The sequence below is a fragment of the Cucurbita pepo genome, chromosome LG11 (genome assembly GCF_002806865.2).
Source record: "Cucurbita pepo subsp. pepo cultivar mu-cu-16 chromosome LG11, ASM280686v2, whole genome shotgun sequence".
Taxonomy (NCBI): Eukaryota; Viridiplantae; Streptophyta; class Magnoliopsida; order Cucurbitales; family Cucurbitaceae; genus Cucurbita; species Cucurbita pepo.
The window spans coordinates 9,346,866-9,367,570 of record NC_036648.1 but is presented as its reverse complement, the minus strand read 5'-3'; the positions used below and the strand labels follow the sequence as shown (position 1 = coordinate 9,367,570).

The window sequence follows — 20,705 nt, the reverse complement described above, 5'->3', positions numbered from 1 at the left end:
AACATTTTGTGGGTTCAGTGCGAAAATTGTTATAAATTAAGTTATAAGAAATATTAGGTATGCCAATATGAATATATTTTAAATGTTTTTCGTTGTAAAATTTATTATTTTATTAAATAATTTATCTAAAAATATAAAATAATTATTTTAAACGGATAAGAAATTGATTTTTTTTTACGAGTATGTGACATGTTTATGTGTCGAATTATATCGATAAAATAATAATTTGATAATACATAAACTTTTTATAAACAAGTTTTAATAAAAAAAAAATTGATGTGTCGGTAAAAATTTTACTGCATGTTCATAACTTTTTTAAAAATGAAAAATAATAAATAATTAAGAACAGTGTTATTTGTATGGGGGTGTAGAAATTATAACGTTGTTCCCATGGTATTACTCTCTTCCTATTTACGTGAACTGTCATTTCATGGGCCTTAGTTATCACTCCTCTTAATGGGCTGAGGGCCCATGGGCCTACCACAATTTAATGTTGGAGTCGATACATAATGGGGTTGTTGGGCTTTTATGACAAAGAATTTGTCATGGGCCCCATCTAGAAATAGGCCCATTTTCATATCATGGGCCCCATCCACGATAGATCCTTTTCAGATGGGGTACTTCGTCCTTGTCTTTCTTGCTTCAACAATTTCGGCACGTTTCAGCTGGTAGTGGGCCCCACATATTTATTTATTTAAACTAACCAAATATAACACCCACAACAATTTTAAATAAATAAATTAATTAATTAATTAAAGGATCGATTGAAATAAATACTAATAATTTATGTGTAAATTTTATATAATTTAGGGTTATTTCAACAAATTTAATGTAATTTAGGGATATTTTTGCAATTTTTTTTAAGGGGTTTGAATAGTTCTTAATCGCACAATCATCTTAGATGCACATGAACACGAAATTTATGAGTACGTGTTTGATGTTGGTGAGTCCCACAATCAAAAATACATGTTGGTGGGTCCCACAATGAAAAATACATTGTCGTGTAGCTAATATTATAGCATGTTTTATATTGTTTGTATTTTATTTGTTTGCCTCTATATTAAATTAAAAGTATAGAAATTATTGAAAAGAATAGTGAATTCAAGTTAAAATATAAATCATATATTTAGAAAATGACAATTACATTATTTATTACTTATTACTAGTTGACGTCTAAAGTTGAGGACTATTAGGAGTAGTCTCATGTTAGCTAATTAAGGAAAAAATTATAGATTTGATCGTGTTTGAAATGCCATATAGATTAGAAATATTGATATATTGACTCGTAAGATTTGATCGTGTTCGAAATGCCATAGAAATATTGATATATTGACTTGTAAGATTTGATCGTGTTCGAAATGCCATCTAGATTAGAAATATTGATATATTGACTCGTAAGATTTGATTGTGTTCGAAATGCCATAGAAATATTGATATATTGACTCGTAAGATTTGATCGTGTTCGAAATGCCATCTAAATTAGAAATATTAATATATTGACTCGTACTTTCCCGAACACCTTAACTAATAATTATTAACTATAGTTAAGTTGCTTGAATTGTTTGAATCGTCTAAACTTACTTGTATAGTATTTTAATTTTGCCAGAATCACCTCAAACACTTCCTCTTTTGTTATTTCACTTAGTTTTAAAAAATTAATTATTTTATTTTAATTTTAAAATTTTCAATTCACTTCCTAAGTAATTGTGAGGCTACATTGCTACTGTTCTCATGTTTTGATTAAAAACAAGCCTGCACTAAAAAAATATTGAAATTTTAAATAGATTTAAAAAAAAGGGAGCAAAACTACATGTCGTCAACAATAAAATCAAGCAACATTTGGTTTCTGAAATCCAAATCTCCCAGCCGACCCGTCGTATGAAAAAAGCGGCCGGTTTTCAATATTCAAGTGCACCGGGAAATTTTCACTGGAATTTCCGATGGACGAATTTGGGTCTGATTTGGGGAAGAATTACAAGAAAGCCATCATCTCTATTTGACTTGTTTCGTTCTCATCCCAAGCTCCACAAGCAGTGTCAAGATTGCCTCACACATCTCACAAGCATCAGGATCACCTGCATTCTTAGTCCTGGAAGAGTAAACCATCCAAGCGTGATCGAGCTTCTGGCTCGGTCTCACAATGACCGAGCCAGGAACTTCAGCATCACGACATGTCACCAAACCGTCGCTCTTCTCTCCGTACCGAAGCTGCAAATGAAGAGCACACAATGCCATGACAGCAGAAAGGGGAATCACTACTGGAACACGCCGCCCGCCCTGCACCACCGTGTCGGATTCTGTCCAAGAACTTGGAAGAGGTAGCCAAGGTAGCTCNAGTGGGCCCCACATATTTATTTATTTAAACTAACCAAATATAACACCCACAACAATTTTAAATAAATAAATTAATTAATTAATTAAAGGATCGATTGAAATAAATACTAATAATTTATGTGTAAATTTTATATAATTTAGGGTTATTTCAACAAATTTAATGTAATTTAGGGATATTTTTGCAATTTTTTTTAAGGGGTTTGAATAGTTCTTAATCGCACAATCATCTTAGATGCACATGAACNTCAGCATGAGCTATCTGAGTCATTGTAGCAAGAACTCCTGGTGTAACATGTGCTTCAGAANTATTATAGCATGTTTTATATTGTTTGTATTTTATTTGTTTGCCTCTATATTAAATTAAAAGTATAGAAATTATTGAAAAGAATAGTGAATTCAAGTTAAAATATAAATCATATATTTAGAAAATGACAATTACATTATTTATTACTTATTACTAGTTGACGTCTAAAGTTGAGGACTATTAGGAGTAGTCTCATGTTAGCTAATTAAGGAAAAAATTATAGATTTGATCGTGTTTGAAATGCCATATAGATTAGAAATATTGATATATTGACTCGTAAGATTTGATCGTGTTCGAAATGCCATAGAAATATTGATATATTGACTTGTAAGATTTGATCGTGTTCGAAATGCCATCTAGATTAGAAATATTGATATATTGACTCGTAAGATTTGATTGTGTTCGAAATGCCATAGAAATATTGATATATTGACTCGTAAGATTTGATCGTGTTCGAAATGCCATCTAAATTAGAAATATTAATATATTGACTCGTACTTTCCCGAACACCTTAACTAATAATTATTAACTATAGTTAAGTTGCTTGAATTGTTTGAATCGTCTAAACTTACTTGTATAGTATTTTAATTTTGCCAGAATCACCTCAAACACTTCCTCTTTTGTTATTTCACTTAGTTTTAAAAAATTAATTATTTTATTTTAATTTTAAAATTTTCAATTCACTTCCTAAGTAATTGTGAGGCTACATTGCTACTGTTCTCATGTTTTGATTAAAAACAAGCCTGCACTAAAAAAATATTGAAATTTTAAATAGATTTAAAAAAAAGGGAGCAAAACTACATGTCGTCAACAATAAAATCAAGCAACATTTGGTTTCTGAAATCCAAATCTCCCAGCCGACCCGTCGTATGAAAAAAGCGGCCGGTTTTCAATATTCAAGTGCACCGGGAAATTTTCACTGGAATTTCCGATGGACGAATTTGGGTCTGATTTGGGGAAGAATTACAAGAAAGCCATCATCTCTATTTGACTTGTTTCGTTCTCATCCCAAGCTCCACAAGCAGTGTCAAGATTGCCTCACACATCTCACAAGCATCAGGATCACCTGCATTCTTAGTCCTGGAAGAGTAAACCATCCAAGCGTGATCGAGCTTCTGGCTCGGTCTCACAATGACCGAGCCAGGAACTTCAGCATCACGACATGTCACCAAACCGTCGCTCTTCTCTCCGTACCGAAGCTGCAAATGAAGAGCACACAATGCCATGACAGCAGAAAGGGGAATCACTACTGGAACACGCCGCCCGCCCTGCACCACCGTGTCGGATTCTGTCCAAGAACTTGGAAGAGGTAGCCAAGGTAGCTCAGCATGAGCTATCTGAGTCATTGTAGCAAGAACTCCTGGTGCAACATGTGCTTCAGAGTGGAAGGAGAGTATTGGTATGTTCTCCGGGAGGTCGTGATTTGAGATGAATTCCTTCCGCTTCTCGTACGTTAGATCCTCCAATGCTCGAATGTCGCCCTACAAAAACATAAATCAAAGATTCCAATAAAGAAACAACACGGCATTCCTGAAGCTGAAGATAAGTTATCTATCTATCTATCTATCTATCATATGTTCCATAATTTTCACGAAAAATGTCAAGAAGTGTACAGACTCGTCGTTTTTTCTCCTTTTCCTTGCCTCATCAGACCANACAACACGGCATTCCTGAAGCTGAAGATAAGTTATCTATCTATCTATCTATCTATCTATCATATGTTCCATAATTTTCACGAAAAATGTCGAGAAGTGCATAGACTCGTCGTTTTTTCTCCTTTTCCTCGCCTCATCAGACCGNTTTTGTTATTTCACTTAGTTTTAAAAAATTAATTATTTTATTTTAATTTTAAAATTTTCAATTCACTTCCTAAGTAATTGTGAGGCTACATTGCTACTGTTCTCATGTTTTGATTAAAAACAAGCCTGCACTAAAAAAATATTGAAATTTTAAATAGATTTAAAAAAAAGGGAGCAAAACTACATGTCGTCAACAATAAAATCAAGCAACATTTGGTTTCTGAAATCCAAATCTCCCAGCCGACCCGTCGTATGAAAAAAGCGGCCGGTTTTCAATATTCAAGTGCACCGGGAAATTTTCACTGGAATTTCCGATGGACGAATTTGGGTCTGATTTGGGGAAGAATTACAAGAAAGCCATCATCTCTATTTGACTTGTTTCGTTCTCATCCCAAGCTCCACAAGCAGTGTCAAGATTGCCTCACACATCTCACAAGCATCAGGATCACCTGCATTCTTAGTCCTGGAAGAGTAAACCATCCAAGCGTGATCGAGCTTCTGGCTCGGTCTCACAATGACCGAGCCAGGAACTTCAGCATCACGACATGTCACCAAACCGTCGCTCTTCTCTCCGTACCGAAGCTGCAAATGAAGAGCACACAATGCCATGACAGCAGAAAGGGGAATCACTACTGGAACACGCCGCCCGCCCTGCACCACCGTGTCGGATTCTGTCCAAGAACTTGGAAGAGGTAGCCAAGGTAGCTCAGCATGAGCTATCTGAGTCATTGTAGCAAGAACTCCTGGTGCAACATGTGCTTCAGAGTGGAAGGAGAGTATTGGTATGTTCTCCGGGAGGTCGTGATTTGAGATGAATTCCTTCCGCTTCTCGTACGTTAGATCCTCCAATGCTCGAATGTCGCCCTACAAAAACATAAATCAAAGATTCCAATAAAGAAACAACACGGCATTCCTGAAGCTGAAGATAAGTTATCTATCTATCTATCTATCTATCTATCATATGTTCCATAATTTTCACGAAAAATGTCGAGAAGTGCATAGACTCGTCGTTTTTTCTCCTTTTCCTCGCCTCATCAGACCGACAACTATCCCTGACAACGAAGCAATTGAAAAGGCAAAAGAAAATACAACCTTGATGATCTTGCATATTAAGAGCTCCATGATCCTCCGCGTCTCTTTGTCAGCAACCTGCCCGTCGCGAAGGAAATCCGAAGCCAATGGTGTTCCACCATATGGGCTTTGTACCAGAGCCAAGCCAGCAACTTTATCCNCGTCGCGAAGGAAATCCGAAGCCAATGGTGTTCCACCATATGGACTTTGTACCAGAGCCAAGCCAGCAACTTTATCCTTCAACTCATTGCAGTAGATTGATAATGCAGCAGCAGCATCAACCCCACCCTTGCTATGTCCGAGCAGCATCACTCGCTTGCCCGAGCCCCAGTAAAGCTCCTCGACGTATTCTTTTAGCTCCCAGGCATTGTGTTCTACAGACGCCTTTAAGCACGGAGAAGGAGTTCAAACAAACAAATCTATAATTGGGAAACAAAACCAGTATACATTTGATCGGTCCAGTTCGTTTATTCGTTCGTTCGTTCGATGCACATACCATCAGAAGGGAGATAATTTATTACCTCACTATGAATTTTTGCAATATGGCAAGTAAGGCCCATCTTTGAAAAAAATCTCTTGGTTCCCACAAAATACAAGGGACCATGATTGCTAAATAGACCTGGGAAGTCAAAATTTGCATTACAATGGTGAAAGAAACACATCAAAATGATCAAAACAAATCAAAGCTCTTCTTCTACCTGGAATTAATAAATAAACAAACGAGTTCGGTAGTTTGTGTTCTCCGTTCCTAAATCGAAACAAATGGAGTCGAAAATTTAAGAAATCTTGAATACAAAAGGAGAATATATATCATAGTTTAAGAAAACGTGATTCAAAATAAACAACATCATCGAACAAACACCATGACGAAAAACTCNTGATTCAAAATAAACAACATCATCGAACAAACACCATGACGAATAACTCGATAGTCATTACTCGGAGTTTGAACTAAATAGTCGTAGAGAATTCGATCCGCTATTGAATACGTCACAAGAGTATGAATTAAGCCTACCAGATTCAAAAAATGTATTATATGTATGAAGTTTGTGAAGATTATAACCTTATCTCAGAGAGCAATTCCAAGAATCTTTCTGTTCCATCAACAACAGGAGGCATACCAGGAGTGTTTTGCAGCCATCCAATATCTTCCGACGAACCGATCAAGGTTTTTCGAATTCTAAATATTACACTGTACCAAATAAAAAATCAGTCAGTTATCAACGTGAAGATCGATCCGAGTTCAAAGAAATTAAATAACACAAAGTATATAGATTCGAACGTCGGTCCATGAGAAAAGAGCATACGTTCAAGAATATGTTTTCTTACTTTGAAAGGCGGAGTTCGACCCATTGAATGCACGAGAAACAATCTCTCAGGAAGCATAATGCTAATTTTTGAACAAACTGTAAACCGTATAATGGGAGCATCAACCTACACCAAAAAAAAAATGGCCGGACTGAATATAGTTGAACATGAAGTTCTAAGCTTATTTCACAGAATAACAGTAAAAACTATAAAATTAGATCTTCTAGGTTCAATGAGACTACTTTTTATAGGACTTTCTAGCAAAAAGAACCTGTCAATTACCCTTGAAAAATGGGAGAAGCAACCTCGTAACTAAAAATACTTTCTACATCTGATGTTCTATCTACGAGCAAACCGTTCCTTGAATCCGAGGCACCCGCAATGCAAGGTATGAAGGATGATGAACCTTCCGAAACAGATCTCTGCCTGTTCTGACCAGAGGGATTCAAACAAGCTCCTAGCGGAATGATGATATGGTCGGTGAGAAATCTGTCGACATCTCGGGCTACAAGATCCTCTGCCACAAGCAACACCAAAACGGTTAAAGTACAACAGTTATAGGAATGTATTGTCCATCTTTACTATAAGGATGCAATCAAGAAAGGCAGAGAAATAAGAAACTAAGTGATACTACATGCGAGAATTAACAAACCGTACCGATAAATCCAACGAATCGACGAGTTATGTAACTAGCCAATGCCAAGAGATGAGTACAAATCTCATCCAATGGTGATACAATACTGAAGATTTGAAGAGTATCACCATGTGCCTGAGATGAATAGCAGCAATATGAGATCTGGAAGGCCAGTCTTGATATGTTCTAAAGAAAATCGAGCACATTATACAAACTCGAAACCGATTTGCAAAATTAGCACTCACAGCGGAAGCAATCTCATATAGTTCATTCTGAGTGTGTACATCTCCCATCCAATCTTCAATTTCTGCGATTATAGCTCATAATTTCACAATATGATGAGTAGAAGCAGAAGAATTCGGCAACATTTAGCATACTATATGAGAGTAGCAATTAAGTATCCAATCATTTCAATGTTGATATCTCCATCATATAGTAAAAAAATATCAACCAAATACTGCTAATGCGCACATAACACTAACATTTCCATAAAATCGAGAACTCCTAGATTTATTTTGGCTTTGATTCATGATCCTTCTCGAAAATAAGAACATCGAAGAGAAATAAACAGCAAATTTCCAAAAACAACATTCAAAAGCCAACAAATAAGAATAAAAATCTCGTAAGAAGCAGAAACGAAGAACCAAAACCATAAGGTTTCAGAAGGGAAGTACTTACAAGAGAAGCGATTCTGTAGAGCGATTGAAGAGAACGGAATCAAAACATTCTTCGGAGACGAAATCGATCCAAAAACTTAAATAGAGAGAGCGAGAGAGCTGCATTTTTCGGCAATGATGAACCGAAAACGAAAGAACACGCAAAGAGAAGGGGAAAAAAGAGCATTGGAACTGATAAAAAGTGAGAGAAAATTAAAAAAACAAAAAAAAACTAACCGATATAAAGAGAAGAGTCATGTGGAAGGAATGAAGCATTGGATGATCTTTATCCAGTAGCTTTAATTTCGAATCATCGTTGGCCCACCAAACGTCGCATCGAAGGCACTCAATGGCTCGTGGGCATCTCCAATTCGCATAAATTTCCAGTTTTTTTGGACGAATTTGCAAATTATGGAGATGGGTTCTTGATCAGAATTTTTTTTTTTCTTTTTTTAATTTAATTTAATTTATTTTTATTATTATTATTTAAAAATTTAGGTTTGATTGTTCTTGGTAGTCGATTCTTTCTTTCGGTACTCTCCACAGTCATAGTTCATGAGCTCACGAAAAAAAGTAAAGCCCATGATCAGGTCAAACCCTTCCCAGTTATTCATCATTTAATTCATTGCATTCTTCTTTCGAGCCCAGAGAAATTTAGGTTTGATTGTTCTTCACTTTTTTCGGTACTTTCCACTGTTAGAGTTCATGAGTTCACGAAAAAAAGTAAAGCCCTCGGTTAGGTCAAATCCTTTTCGGTTATTCATCATTCAATCCGTTCCATTCTTCTTTTGAGCTGATTCGAGAAATTAGGTTTGATTGTTCTTCACTTCTTTTAGTACTACTATCCACTGTTAGAGTTTATGAGCTCACGAAAAGAAGTAAAGTCCTCGATCAAGTCAAACCCTTCCCGGTTATTCATCATTCAATTCATTCCATTCTTCTTTCGAGCCTATTCGATAAATTTAGGTTTGATTGTTATGTGTAGTCGATTCTCACAGTACTATCTATTAGAGTTCATAAGCTCACAAAGAGAAGTAAAGCCCTCNTATATATATATATATATATATATATATATATATATATATATATAATTTTAAAAATATATTTAAATAAATAAACAAGAAATCACAAATGAATATCACTGGCATTTTCAAATATTATCAATTATATAATTATCTCTTTTAAAATAAATAAAATTCGAAATTAATATTTATATAAAAATATAAAAAAACTATATTCATAACTTTAATTATTAACCCATTACATTAAATATATTATATTAAATTAGTACATAAACACTCGAAGATAGAATAATATTTTCATAAATTTTATTGAAAAAAAAGACATTAATATTTTAAAATATCCTTGATATGAAGCATTTAAATATTTAAAGTATTTGAATTTTAAAATAAGAAAGGCTTAAAATGAAAAAAAATGAAGGAATTTAATAGTAAGTCTTGGGGATTTGAATTATGGTGTGGTGTCTTATTGCGGTGCTTATGTGTGTGAGGCGAGGCATAATGATGTTACAGGTGGAGATTTTTGAGTGAGGGCAGATTTCCTTTGCAGCGGGTTTTGTGGAAGTGGATAGCATCATAGCTTAAAGCCAAATTTAAATTCCAATTCAAAACAACCTTATAACTTTGGATAATTTTATAGATGGTGACAAAATATTATTTGACCAAACTTTTTAAAATAATGTCATATAATCATTTTCAAACTTATTTTATTTTAGGCTAAATTAATAAAAATATTTCTCTAACTTTATATTTTATCTAATAAAAATATTATTAAACTTTAAATATATATTACAAAAAAAATTTATTTTTTATTTTTTAACTTTTTTTTAAAAAATTTAAAAATATATTTACTATTAGTATTACGTTAAAAAAAATATTGAAAATAAGTTGTGTTAATCTGTAAAAAAAATTCAAATGAAAATCGTTTCAGGACCTCGTAAATTATTTTATTAAAAATTAACTTTTTGAAGTTTTTAAATTTTTTTTAAGGGTGTGGTAATACTTTTTTAAAAAATTAAAGTTANTTTTTTCTTTTTTTAATTTAATTTAATTTATTTTTATTATTATTATTTAAAAATTTAGGTTTGATTGTTCTTGGTAGTCGATTCTTTCTTTCGGTACTCTCCACAGTCATAGTTCATGAGCTCACGAAAAAAAGTAAAGCCCATGANTATTTTTTAAACATTTTTAAAAATTTAAGGGTATTTTATGAAATAATTTTAAAATTAAATTATATTTTAAAAACCATTTTAAATATTTAAGACTATTTTTGAAATAGGTCTAAAGCTAATAAAGGATATTTTTGAAAATTTTAAAAAATTTAAATTTTTTAGAATATTTTTATTAATTTAGTTTTTTTTTATTCTACCGTTTATAAATACAAAATTAAATGTCTAATTATTGTCATTGTTTTTTTTTTTTTCAAGTTAAACGAGTTTATTAAATATTTCTTTAAAATACGAAATTAAAGATATATTTGCCGGGATTTTAGTTGAGCTTCAGCGCTGCGCTCACCTTCAATGGCGTTCAAGTTGTCTTTTCCCTTTCCCATTTTCTCTCCTCAATTTAGCCCTAATTCAACTCCGTCGCACCGTACTCTTACCGAAATCCGATTTTCCCGTTGGAACAATGCAAACGCTGAGAAATTCGAGCAGCGCCGACGGTCTCAGCAAGAAATCGAGGATGAAATCCGCCGCGAGCGCCGCTTCGATTCCGCTGCTAGAATTACCGACCTCTGCGATTCCAACTCGTCCACCTCCGCCATTGACCGGACTGAAACGTTTAGGTCTGTCGGCACTCCGTCGTATCCGTCGAGGCCTTCAATCCCTGGTCGAAAATCCAAGTACTCAAAAAACCCTAATCCTGGTTCACCANATTCCAACTCGTCCACCTCCGCCATTGACCGGACTGAAACGTTCAGGTCTGTCGGCACTCCGTCGTATCCGTCGAGGCCGTCAATCCCTGGTCGAAAATCCAAGTACTCAAAAAACCCTAATCCTGGTTCACCACCTCCATTTCGTCAAGTTTCGAAGACCAAAAAGACCATGAGCGCACCTAAAGAAATGCCTATTGGCGTAAAAGCCAAAGTTAGTCTAAGTGAAGATGGAGTTTCGTACGTAATCGATGGAGCTCCATTTGAGTTCAAGTATAGCTACACAGAAACGCCGAAGTTGAAGCCGATAAAGCTGCGTGAACCATATGCCCCGTTTGGGCCGACGACAATGCCGCGGCCGTGGACGGGGCGTGCTCCATTGCCGCCAAGCCAGAAGAATTTGCCGGAATTCGACTCGTTTCAGCTGCCGCCGAAAAATAAGAAAGGGGTTAAAACAGTGCAGGCACCGGGACCATTCTTAGCAGGTTCGGGGCCCAAATACGTGATGTCGAGGGAAGAAATATTGGGTGAGCCGTTAACAGAGGAGGAGATCAAGACGCTGATTCGTGGGTGCATCAAATCTAATAGGCAATTGAATATTGGTATTCTTTCTCTCAAACCCTGTTTAGCCAGATTTCTAAACACTGGATTTCTACATTGCGTTCTTGCCATTAGTTTTCCCAGTAATTTTTTAACAGAAATCTGTTAAATAGAATCTTTGGACTTGAAATTTATAGATTAGAACAGGCTTTGAATGGAAAATTCTATCTTCTCTGCATTTTGGGGTGTGGTAGGATGAACTTACTGAAATTTTTACTCTGAATTGCTTTTAGGTAGAGATGGTTTAACGCACAATATGTTGGATAACATACATGCTCATTGGAAACGGCGTAGAGTGTGCAAGATAAAATGCAAAGGAGTGTGTACGGTTGATATGGACAATGTGAAACAGCAATTGGAGGTTGATGCCTCTTTATACATAGCACTGACGGATTACTACTGATTGTCGTTTAAATACACTAGCAGTTTTTCTTATGCCTCCTTCCAATACAAATATAAATTAGGTTAAATAAATATTTTAGTAGTTATAGTGTGAGATCCCACATCGGTTGGAGAGGAGAATGAAGCACCCTTTGTGGAAACCTCTCCCTAGCAGACGTGTTTTAAAAACCTTGAGGGGAAACTCGAAAGGAAAAGCCCAAAGAGGACAACATCTGCTAGGGGTGAGCTTGGGCTGTTACAAATGGTATTAGAGCTAGACACCGGGCGATGTGCGAGCGAGGAGGCTGAGCCTCGAAAGTAAGGACGTTGGGTCTCGAAGGGGGTGGATTATGAGCTCATTGAAGAGGAGAACGAAGCATTATTTATAAGAGTGTGGAAACCTCTTCCTAGCATACCATTTTATGAGCTCATTGAAGAGGAGAACGAAGCATTATTTATAAGAGTGTGGAAACCTCTTCCTAGCATACCATTTTATGAGCTCATTGAAGAGGAGAACGAAGCATTATTTATAAGAGTGTGGAAACCTCTTCCTAGCATACCATTTTATGAGCTCATTGAAGAGGAGAACGAAGCATTATTTATAAGAGTGTGGAAACCTCTTCCTAGCATACCATTTTATGAGCTCATTGAAGAGGAGAACGAAGCATTATTTATAAGAGTGTGGAAACCTCTTCCTAGCATACCATTTTATGAGCTCATTGAAGAGGAGAACGAAGCATTATTTATAAGAGTGTGGAAACCTCTTCTTAGCATACCATTTTAAAAACCTTGAGGGGAAACTCAAAAGGAAAAGCCCAAAGATGACAATATCTGCTAGTAGTGGGCTTGGGCCGTTACATATATAGCTTGTGTTTGGTTTCAATTTTATCCTTACGAGTCTTTATCGTGCTTGTGAGTCTTTTCGGCTTCTTGAATTACGACAATGATGTCTTTGGTTTTTCTTGTGGTCGGTTGCTTGCAGTCTCTGTTCTTTTTAAGTTAAGAGTTCGAGTCTAGACCTCCTATCTTGCCTTTGTTAAATAAATGTATTGTACTTTTTTTGTTTACTTGATAAACATACCATCAGCTTTGAGCAATGTAGTGTTGCTTTATGCTTCTAACTTGTTTTCTTGTTACATAATTTTGGTAGGAAAAAACTGGGGGCAAAATTATCTATAGTAGGGGTGGGGCATTGTACCTTTATCGAGGTAGAAATTACAACTATAAAACCCGTCCTCGTTTCCCTCTTATGCTATGGAAACCCGCTGCACCAGTGTACCCTCGGCTCCTTAAGCAGGTCCCTGATGGCCTAACACTGGATGAAGTGACTGAAATGCGTAAGAAGGGGCGGAAATTAATACCAATATGCAAGCTCGGTATGGGTCTTTTCTTACTCTTCCATCACCATGTGCGAAAGATTTTAGCATGCTAAACATTCTGTTGTTTGTACATGTTGTAGGGAAAAATGGTGTGTACTCTAACCTCGTAAAACATGTTAGAGAGGCGTTCGAAGAGTGTGAACTTGTCAAGATTAATTGTCAAGGGCTGAACGAGAGCGACTTCAAGAAAATCGGCGCGAAACTAAGGGTCTTCTTCTGTTTTCTCTCTTTGATGAAAAAGTGATCAACTCTATTTCATTGGGTTTTGCCAAGCAATCTATTAACCAACTTTTTGATCTATTTGACTACAGGATCTTGTCCCTTGTGTTCTTATTTCTTTTGAAAGCGAGCACATTCTTTTGTGGAGAGGAAAAGATTGGAAATCCTCCCTTCCATATATAGTAAGAAATCCCGTGGGAGCGAAGGCACGTGAAACAAACGAGGGAACTATTGCTGCACCATCCATTGAAGAACGAGAAGCATCGGTCGAGAATACTAGTCTGATCGACCATGATTTGATGTCTTTGGGTTCTGCAGGCCTCTCAACTGGAGGAAACGAGGAGCTAGATCCTTTGGTTGCCGAGAAATCTGTCTCTGCCGATGTCGAATCATTAACAGCAATGATGCATAAAAGCAATTCTCTAGCAGACGCCGACGATATGGAAGCTACAGGGTCAGATGTTCAAGAAATGAACACTGATAACACATGTGATGATTCTGAATCGTCGAGCGCAATGTCGGGTGGTGAGACTGAGACTGATTCAGGACATGAATACTCGGACTTTGATGAAGCAGAACCAATGGAACAATCAAGATTGAATGCCATTGCAGCTGCTGGAAACCTGGAGACTAAGGTAGGGGGTACTTCAGAAGCCACACAAGCTCTCAATAAGCCAGCAAGTTACACCATGGATGGAGTTCTTCAATTATTGAAGCAAGCGATCGAAAATGGCGGTGCCCTTGTCTTGGACGATTCTTCATTGGATGCCGATGTCGTTTATCGTCGAGCAGTTGCCTTTTCTCAGTCTGCTCCTCCGGCGCCCGTTTTCAGGCACCAACCAAGGAAGAAGGTAGCAGTTGATAAGGGTGAGGAGCAAACAAGCAGAGAATTGGAGGAAGTGAAAGAAGAGAGTGCAGTTTCGGTGGAGAGAGGGAGTGGGAAGAAGGATTCTAAGACGAAAAAGAAGAAGAATTTTGGTGAATATAATTTCAGTTCGCCACAAGGAAGCTTAGGAGTGGATGAACTTGCAAAGTTATTGGCATGACGTGTACAGGTCCAGGTTCAAACTTGATTAGTCAATAAAAATCCATTTTAATCCATTGACTTTTAAAAATTAATTAATGTAAAAAATATCCATAAACTTTAATATCTTTAAAANCATTCTCACGAGGCATGAGAACTAGATCAGAATCATTCTCACGAGGCATGAGAACTAGATCAGAATCATTCTCACGAGGCATGAGAACTAGATCAGAATCATTCTCACGAGGCATGAGAACTAGATCAGAATCATTCTCACGAGGCATGAGAACTAGATCAGAATCATTCTCACGAGGCATGAGAACTAGATCAGAATCATTCTCACGAGGCATGAGAACTAGATCAGAATCATTCTCACGAGGCATGAGAACTAGATCAGAATCATTCTCACGAGGCATGAGAACTAGATCAGAATCATTCTCACGAGGCATGAGAACTAGATCAGAATCATTCTCACGAGGCATGAGAACTAGATCAGAATCATTCTCACGAGGCATGAGAACTAGATCAGAATCATTCTCACGAGGCATGAGAACTAGATCAGAATCATTCTCACGAGGCGATCCATTCAAAATTAAAAAGTATTAATTAACTAAGTTTAAATAGGCAGAAAGTACCAAAATTTATAAACTAAGTTTATAATTTATATAATATAAATATTAGGCTACAAACACTTAATCAAACACTTAGGATGACTAAACAACAATAAAATGAAGTTAAAAAAGCTGGCATGTCGTGCTAAACATCAAGCTTAGCATCTGCAGGCTTTTCCTTGACNATGACTAAACAACAATAAAATGAAGTTAAAAAAGCTGGCATGTTGTGCTAAACATCAAGCTTAGCATCTGCAGGCTTTTCCTTGATGGGCGGCTCACCTTCTTCCCTAACAATCGTCTTCCAGAACGGATGATTTTCCCAAAGAAGATAAACCTCTTCGATCGGAACTTGCTTGGTTTCCGGCAACAGAAAGTAGATGAAGCAAGTCATTAGGAATATCAAAGCCGCAAACAGAATGAAAATCCCGTACTGGAGATGGCACATCGCCGCCAGAAAGCACTGAGCGATCACTGCCGTGAAGAACATGTTGACGCACACCACTATGCTTTGCCCGGCGGACCTCGTTTCCAACGGAAACAGCTCGCTCGGAACCAACCATCCCAATGGACCCCACGACCTTCCGTACGCCAAAACGAACAGCCAAATCGCGAACACAAGGAACACGCTTACGCCTCTCGACAGCTCCTTGTCTTGTCCGAAGTTTAATTTCAGTGTTATCGCCACCGCAATCTGTCCAATTTAACGAATTTATAATTTCCTTTTTTTTTTTTTAAATCATAATTGTTTTAATTTTTTAATTTTCTAGAAATTAAATAAAATAAACTTAAAAATTAAGGAAATAAGTGATGGAAATTGATTTTTTTAAATTTATAATTTAAAAAATTCATAATTTTTTTTTTTTAAATTATCATGGTTTCCTTTATAAAAACATTTNCTTTTTTTTTTTTTTTTTTAAATCATAATTGTTTCAATTTTTTAATTTTCTAGAAATTAAATAAAATAAACTTGAAAAATTAAGGAAATAAGTGATGGAAATTGATTTTTTTTAATTTATAATTTAAAAAATTCGTAATTTTCTGTGAAATTTAACAAATTTACAAACTTATAATTTTCTATTTTTTTAAAATTATCATTGTTTCCTTTATAAAAACATTTTTTTTTAATTTTTGAAAAATAAGTGTAGAAAATGAATGAAAAACAAATAGTTAAATTCTCAAATAAATATTTTAAATTTTTTAGAAAACTTGAAAAATTAAGGAAATACGTTTTTGATGGAAATTGATTTTTTAAATTAATAATTTTGTGCAATTTAACAAAATTGACAAATTTAACAAATTAATTTATAATTTTCTATTTAAAAAAAAATATAATTGTTTCCCTTCTAAAAACAATTTTCTTTTTTAATTTTCAGAATTTAGTTTGATTTTTGAAAAATAAAGTATTTTTTGTGCAATTTAACAAATTAATTTATAATTTTCTCTCTTTTAAAAAATTTATAATTGTTTCCCATATAAAAAAAAATTCATAATTTAGTTTGATTTTTAAAAAATAANCTCTCTTTTAAAAAATTTATAATTGTTTCCCATATAAAAAAAATTTCATAATTTAGTTTGATTTTTAAAAAATAAAGTAGAAAATGAATGAAAAACAAATAGTTAAATTCTAAAATAAATATTTTAAATTTTCTAGAAAACTTAAAAATTAGTAAATAATTTTTTTATGGAAATTAATTTTTAGTTTATAATAATAATTATTATTGAGGAGTATTGGGAATAATACCATGCAGAAGAACATTTCACATCCGGCTTCAAGGAAGAATTTCCGCCTCCCAAATTTATCCACAAGGAACATCGAAATCAACGCCGCAATAACCAGAGCTCCGCTTGTGAAGGCGGACGAATACAGAGACGCCGCCGATCCAAACCCTAAGCTCTGCAAAATCACCGGAGCGTAAAACAGAATCGAATTGTTTCCGGTAAGTTGCTGAAACGCTGGAATTCCGAGCGCTCCGATGATCAATTGTGGCCGATTCTTTCGGCGGAGCAAATTCCTGAACGGATGCTTCACAGCCCTAGCAGCATTGCTCGCATCGACCAGATCTGAAAATTCCGCTTCGACATTCGTAGTTCCTCGAATCTTCTCAAGAACTCTTCTCGCTTCCTCTAATTTTTCTTGTTCCACAAGGCTATTAGGCGTTTCCGGAAGAAATAAACCGCCGATGAACATTACCGATGCTGGAAGCATCGCTAATCCGAGAGATAATCGCCATCCCCATGGATGAATCTGCTCTGTTCCGTAATTGATGAAATTTGCGATCAGAATCCCTAAGCAAGTCGTCAATTGGAACAATTGGTTCACCTGGCCTCTGATTTTGGCCGGAGCGATCTCGGAAAGGTATAGTGGAACTGCTTGATTGCCGAATCCGATTCCGATTCCGAGGAAGATTCGGCCGATTATCAGCATTGGAATGTTGATTGCGACGGCGTTGATTAGGCCGCCGAGGAAGAAGGAGACGGATCCGACGAGGATGCTTGCGCGTCGTCCTCGCTTTCTGGTGAGGTGAGAGGCGAAGAAGGTGGAGAGGAGACCGGCGAAGTAGAGAGAGGAAGTGAAGAGAGTGAGGATTTGATCGTCGTATTTGCAGTAATCTGTTTCTTTGATGTGAAGTTGTTTGCGACGGTACACTTTTGGGAAGAACTCCTTTAGAAAATCGTCCATGGAAGTTACTCCGCCTGAAATCCGCCATTGATATATCACTCACTCACAGCATTAAATTTAGGGAAAAAAAGTATAGATATGAAAAAATAAGAATTCTACCAATGGATACAGATAGTAAGAATGTTAATATTCTGTTTCCACTCACACGTTCTTGTGAGGTTACCCGACACCCAATTGGATGATGTTCTGTTTCCTTGTGAGGTTACTCGACACCCAATTGGATGATGTTTTGTTATCACTCACGCGTTCGTACGAGGTTACCCGACACCTAATTGGATGATGTTTTGTTATCACTCACACGTTCGTACAAGGTTACCCGACACCCAATTGGATGATGTTTTGTTATCACTCACACGTTCGTACGAGGTTACCCGACACCCAATTGGATGATGTTTTGTTATCACTCACGCGTTCGTACGAGGTTACCCGACACCTAATTGGATGATGTTTTGTTATCACTCACACGTTCGTACGAGGTTACCCGACACCCAATTGGATGATGTTTTGTTATCACTCACACGTTCGTACGAGGTTACCCGACACCCAATTGGATGATGTTTTGTTATCACTCGCATGTTCGTACCAGGTTACCCGACACCCGATTGGATGATGTTTTGTTATCACTCGCACGTTCGTACGAGGTTACCCGACACCCGATTGTCTTATATCACTCACACGTTCGTACAAGGTTACCCGACACCTAATTGTCTTAAAATGTTTTGTTATCACTCACACGTTCGTACGAGGTCACCCAACACCTAATTGTCTTAAGATGTTCTATTATCACTCACTCGTTTTCATGAGGTTACCCGACGCCCAATTGGATAATGTTTTGTTATCACTCACATGTTCTTACGAGATTAGCCAACACCTGATTGTCATAAGATGTTCTGTTCTCATTCACACGTTCTTGTGAGGTTACTCGACACCCAATTGTCTTAGGATGTTCTATTCTCATTCATACATTCTTACGAGGTTAGCAACACTTGATTGTCCTAGGATGTTTTGTTATCACTCCCACATTCTTACAAGGTTAGCCAACACCTGATTGTCCTAGAATGTTCTATTCTCACTCACACGTTCTTACAACGTCACCCCAACACGTCTAATGAAAATCATTAGAAAATCACCCAAATCACAACTCAGTTCAATGACGATAATTTTGAAATTCTCAGGATTGAATAGTAACTTTAGATTCTCGTTCTCATTCAGTGTAGTTTCCGTTTATTCGAGGTAAATAAAAGAAGTAGATCACCTGAAACACCAAGATCATAGCCAAAGAGAGAGCCTCCAAGGGCAGCAACAATGCATGCATTGAAGAAATACCACGTGAACTTATACTCATAAAGATGAGCTCTTTTCAATGGCCCTGCATCTGTAAATCCTCCTCCTGCCATTTATATTTTTCCTTTTTTTCTTTTTTCTTTTTTTTTTTTCACTGCCAAAAATCCAACAAAAAAAAAATATTGAAACGGAAAAATTATAATAAGATCTTAAATTAAAAAAAAATAATAATAATAAGAGGAGACGACGGTGCAAACAGTACCGGAATTTCAATTCAAACGGAAATTATTGCCGGCGCCGTCGGGTTATCGCCGCCGTGGAATGGAGAATTAGAGAGAGAAGTGAAGTGGGTTTGGGGGTAAAGTAAAGGAAAAGTGAATATTTATAAGAGCGTTTCCTAATCTCTCTCAACTTCCCTAATCTCTCTCTCTCTCTAACTATATCTATAATTACAAATTTAGTTTCTTACACTAAAACAAATAATTTTTAAATATTTTAGTTTCTTACTTAAATATAAAATTTTAGTTAAAAACAAATAATTTTTAAATATTTTTAATTTATTTTTGATATTTTAAATATTTTTTTAAAATTCATGGATCAAATAATAAATTTTTGGGATTAAAATATAATTTAATTTAATAAAAAATTTATTTTCTCTCTACTTTTTGTGGTCTTAAATTATTTGAATGAGTCTTAAATTTTAATTTTGTAGTAATAAATGATTTAAAATTTAATTTTATGTCTATAAATTAGAAGTTTATCTTATTAAATATAAAATATAATTTTAATTTTATGTTTAATAATAAATTTGTTGATTTCGAAGAAAATTAAAGATTTTTTTTTATTATTAATGAAAAGATGCCAGATGACTCATATTTTAGCTAACCGTGCAATAGATTTGTAACAAGTAGTCGATGTACTTTTCTATTCACGAAAAGACGCCAGAATATCACGACTCATATTTTAGCTAACCGTGTAATGGATTTACATCAAACGAAATTTAGATTTTAGTCGATTCACTTTCATTCCCACGAGAGACGCCATAATACCACGACTCACATTTTAGCTAACCGTTCAATGAGTTTAGAGCAAACGAACCTTAGATTTTAGCTGATACACTTTCATATTTACAAAGAGACGCCATAATACCACGACCCATATTTTAGCTAACCGTGAAGCACATGAGAACAGCTTCTCGTGTAATTCTTTGAGTTGGTTTTATTTCTCTATGGTTAAAAAATAAATATTTTAATACATTTAGTTATATTTATGTCGGAAAATAAGTAATTAATGGAGCGTTAATGTTAAAAGAATATATTGCTAAAAAAACTATATTTATTTGATTGGAGTTGTATTGATATTTTAGACCAATTGTTCTATTTAATTTTTTTAATATTTATAATTACTGAATAAAATTATTAAAATTCCGTTGATACGAGAGGATTTTTATTAAGTTTCACGTTTTTTAATAATGAAATTATAATTACATCTAGGGAAGAAATTGAATTTCTAATTTAATAAATTTT

General features: G+C 35.4%; 3 protein-coding genes across 6 annotated transcripts; 1 reads left to right on the top strand and 2 right to left on the bottom strand.

The window, feature by feature from the left end:
* Positions 1-4,625: 4,625 nt before the first annotated feature.
* Positions 4,626-8,451, bottom strand: LOC111804868. 3 transcript variants are annotated; one of them, XM_023689675.1, is made up of 11 exons: positions 8,129-8,451; positions 7,696-7,769; positions 7,474-7,585; positions 7,099-7,333; positions 6,838-6,942; positions 6,572-6,700; positions 6,207-6,256; positions 6,030-6,127; positions 5,722-5,892; positions 5,530-5,643; positions 4,626-5,301 (listed from the first exon to the last, which is right to left on the bottom strand). In XM_023689675.1, the coding sequence occupies exons 2-11, from the start codon at positions 7,741-7,743 to the stop codon at positions 4,804-4,806; spliced, it is 1,560 nt and encodes a 519-aa protein (XP_023545443.1). In that variant the 5' UTR covers positions 7,744-7,769; positions 8,129-8,451; the 3' UTR covers positions 4,626-4,803. The 3 variants fall into 3 exon arrangements, with proteins under 3 accessions (XP_023545443.1, XP_023545442.1, XP_023545441.1); XM_023689674.1 differs by having other exon boundaries at positions 5,530-5,627; positions 5,706-5,892; positions 7,696-7,757; positions 8,129-8,450; XM_023689673.1 differs by having other exon boundaries at positions 7,696-7,757; positions 8,129-8,450.
* Positions 8,452-10,607: 2,156 nt separating this feature from the next.
* On the top strand, positions 10,608-14,678 carry LOC111806086 (CRS2-associated factor 1, chloroplastic). Of its 2 annotated transcripts, none has more exons than XM_023691437.1 (6): positions 10,608-10,865; positions 11,001-11,600; positions 11,832-11,959; positions 13,130-13,355; positions 13,439-13,566; positions 13,670-14,678. In XM_023691437.1, exons 1-6 carry the CDS (start codon positions 10,646-10,648, stop codon positions 14,621-14,623), a joined length of 2,256 nt encoding a protein of 751 aa, XP_023547205.1. In that variant the 5' UTR covers positions 10,608-10,645; the 3' UTR covers positions 14,624-14,678. The 2 variants fall into 2 exon arrangements, with proteins under 2 accessions (XP_023547205.1, XP_023547206.1); XM_023691438.1 differs by having other exon boundaries at positions 10,608-10,911; positions 11,047-11,600.
* A 763-nt stretch (positions 14,679-15,441) lies between these two features.
* LOC111806014 (sugar transport protein 14-like) lies at positions 15,442-19,292 on the bottom strand. The gene is made up of 3 exons (XM_023691333.1): positions 19,151-19,292; positions 16,957-17,909; positions 15,442-15,906 (listed from the first exon to the last, which is right to left on the bottom strand). Exons 1-3 carry the CDS (start codon positions 19,290-19,292, stop codon positions 15,445-15,447), a joined length of 1,557 nt encoding a protein of 518 aa, XP_023547101.1. The 3' UTR covers positions 15,442-15,444.
* Positions 19,293-20,705: the final 1,413 nt, after the last annotated feature.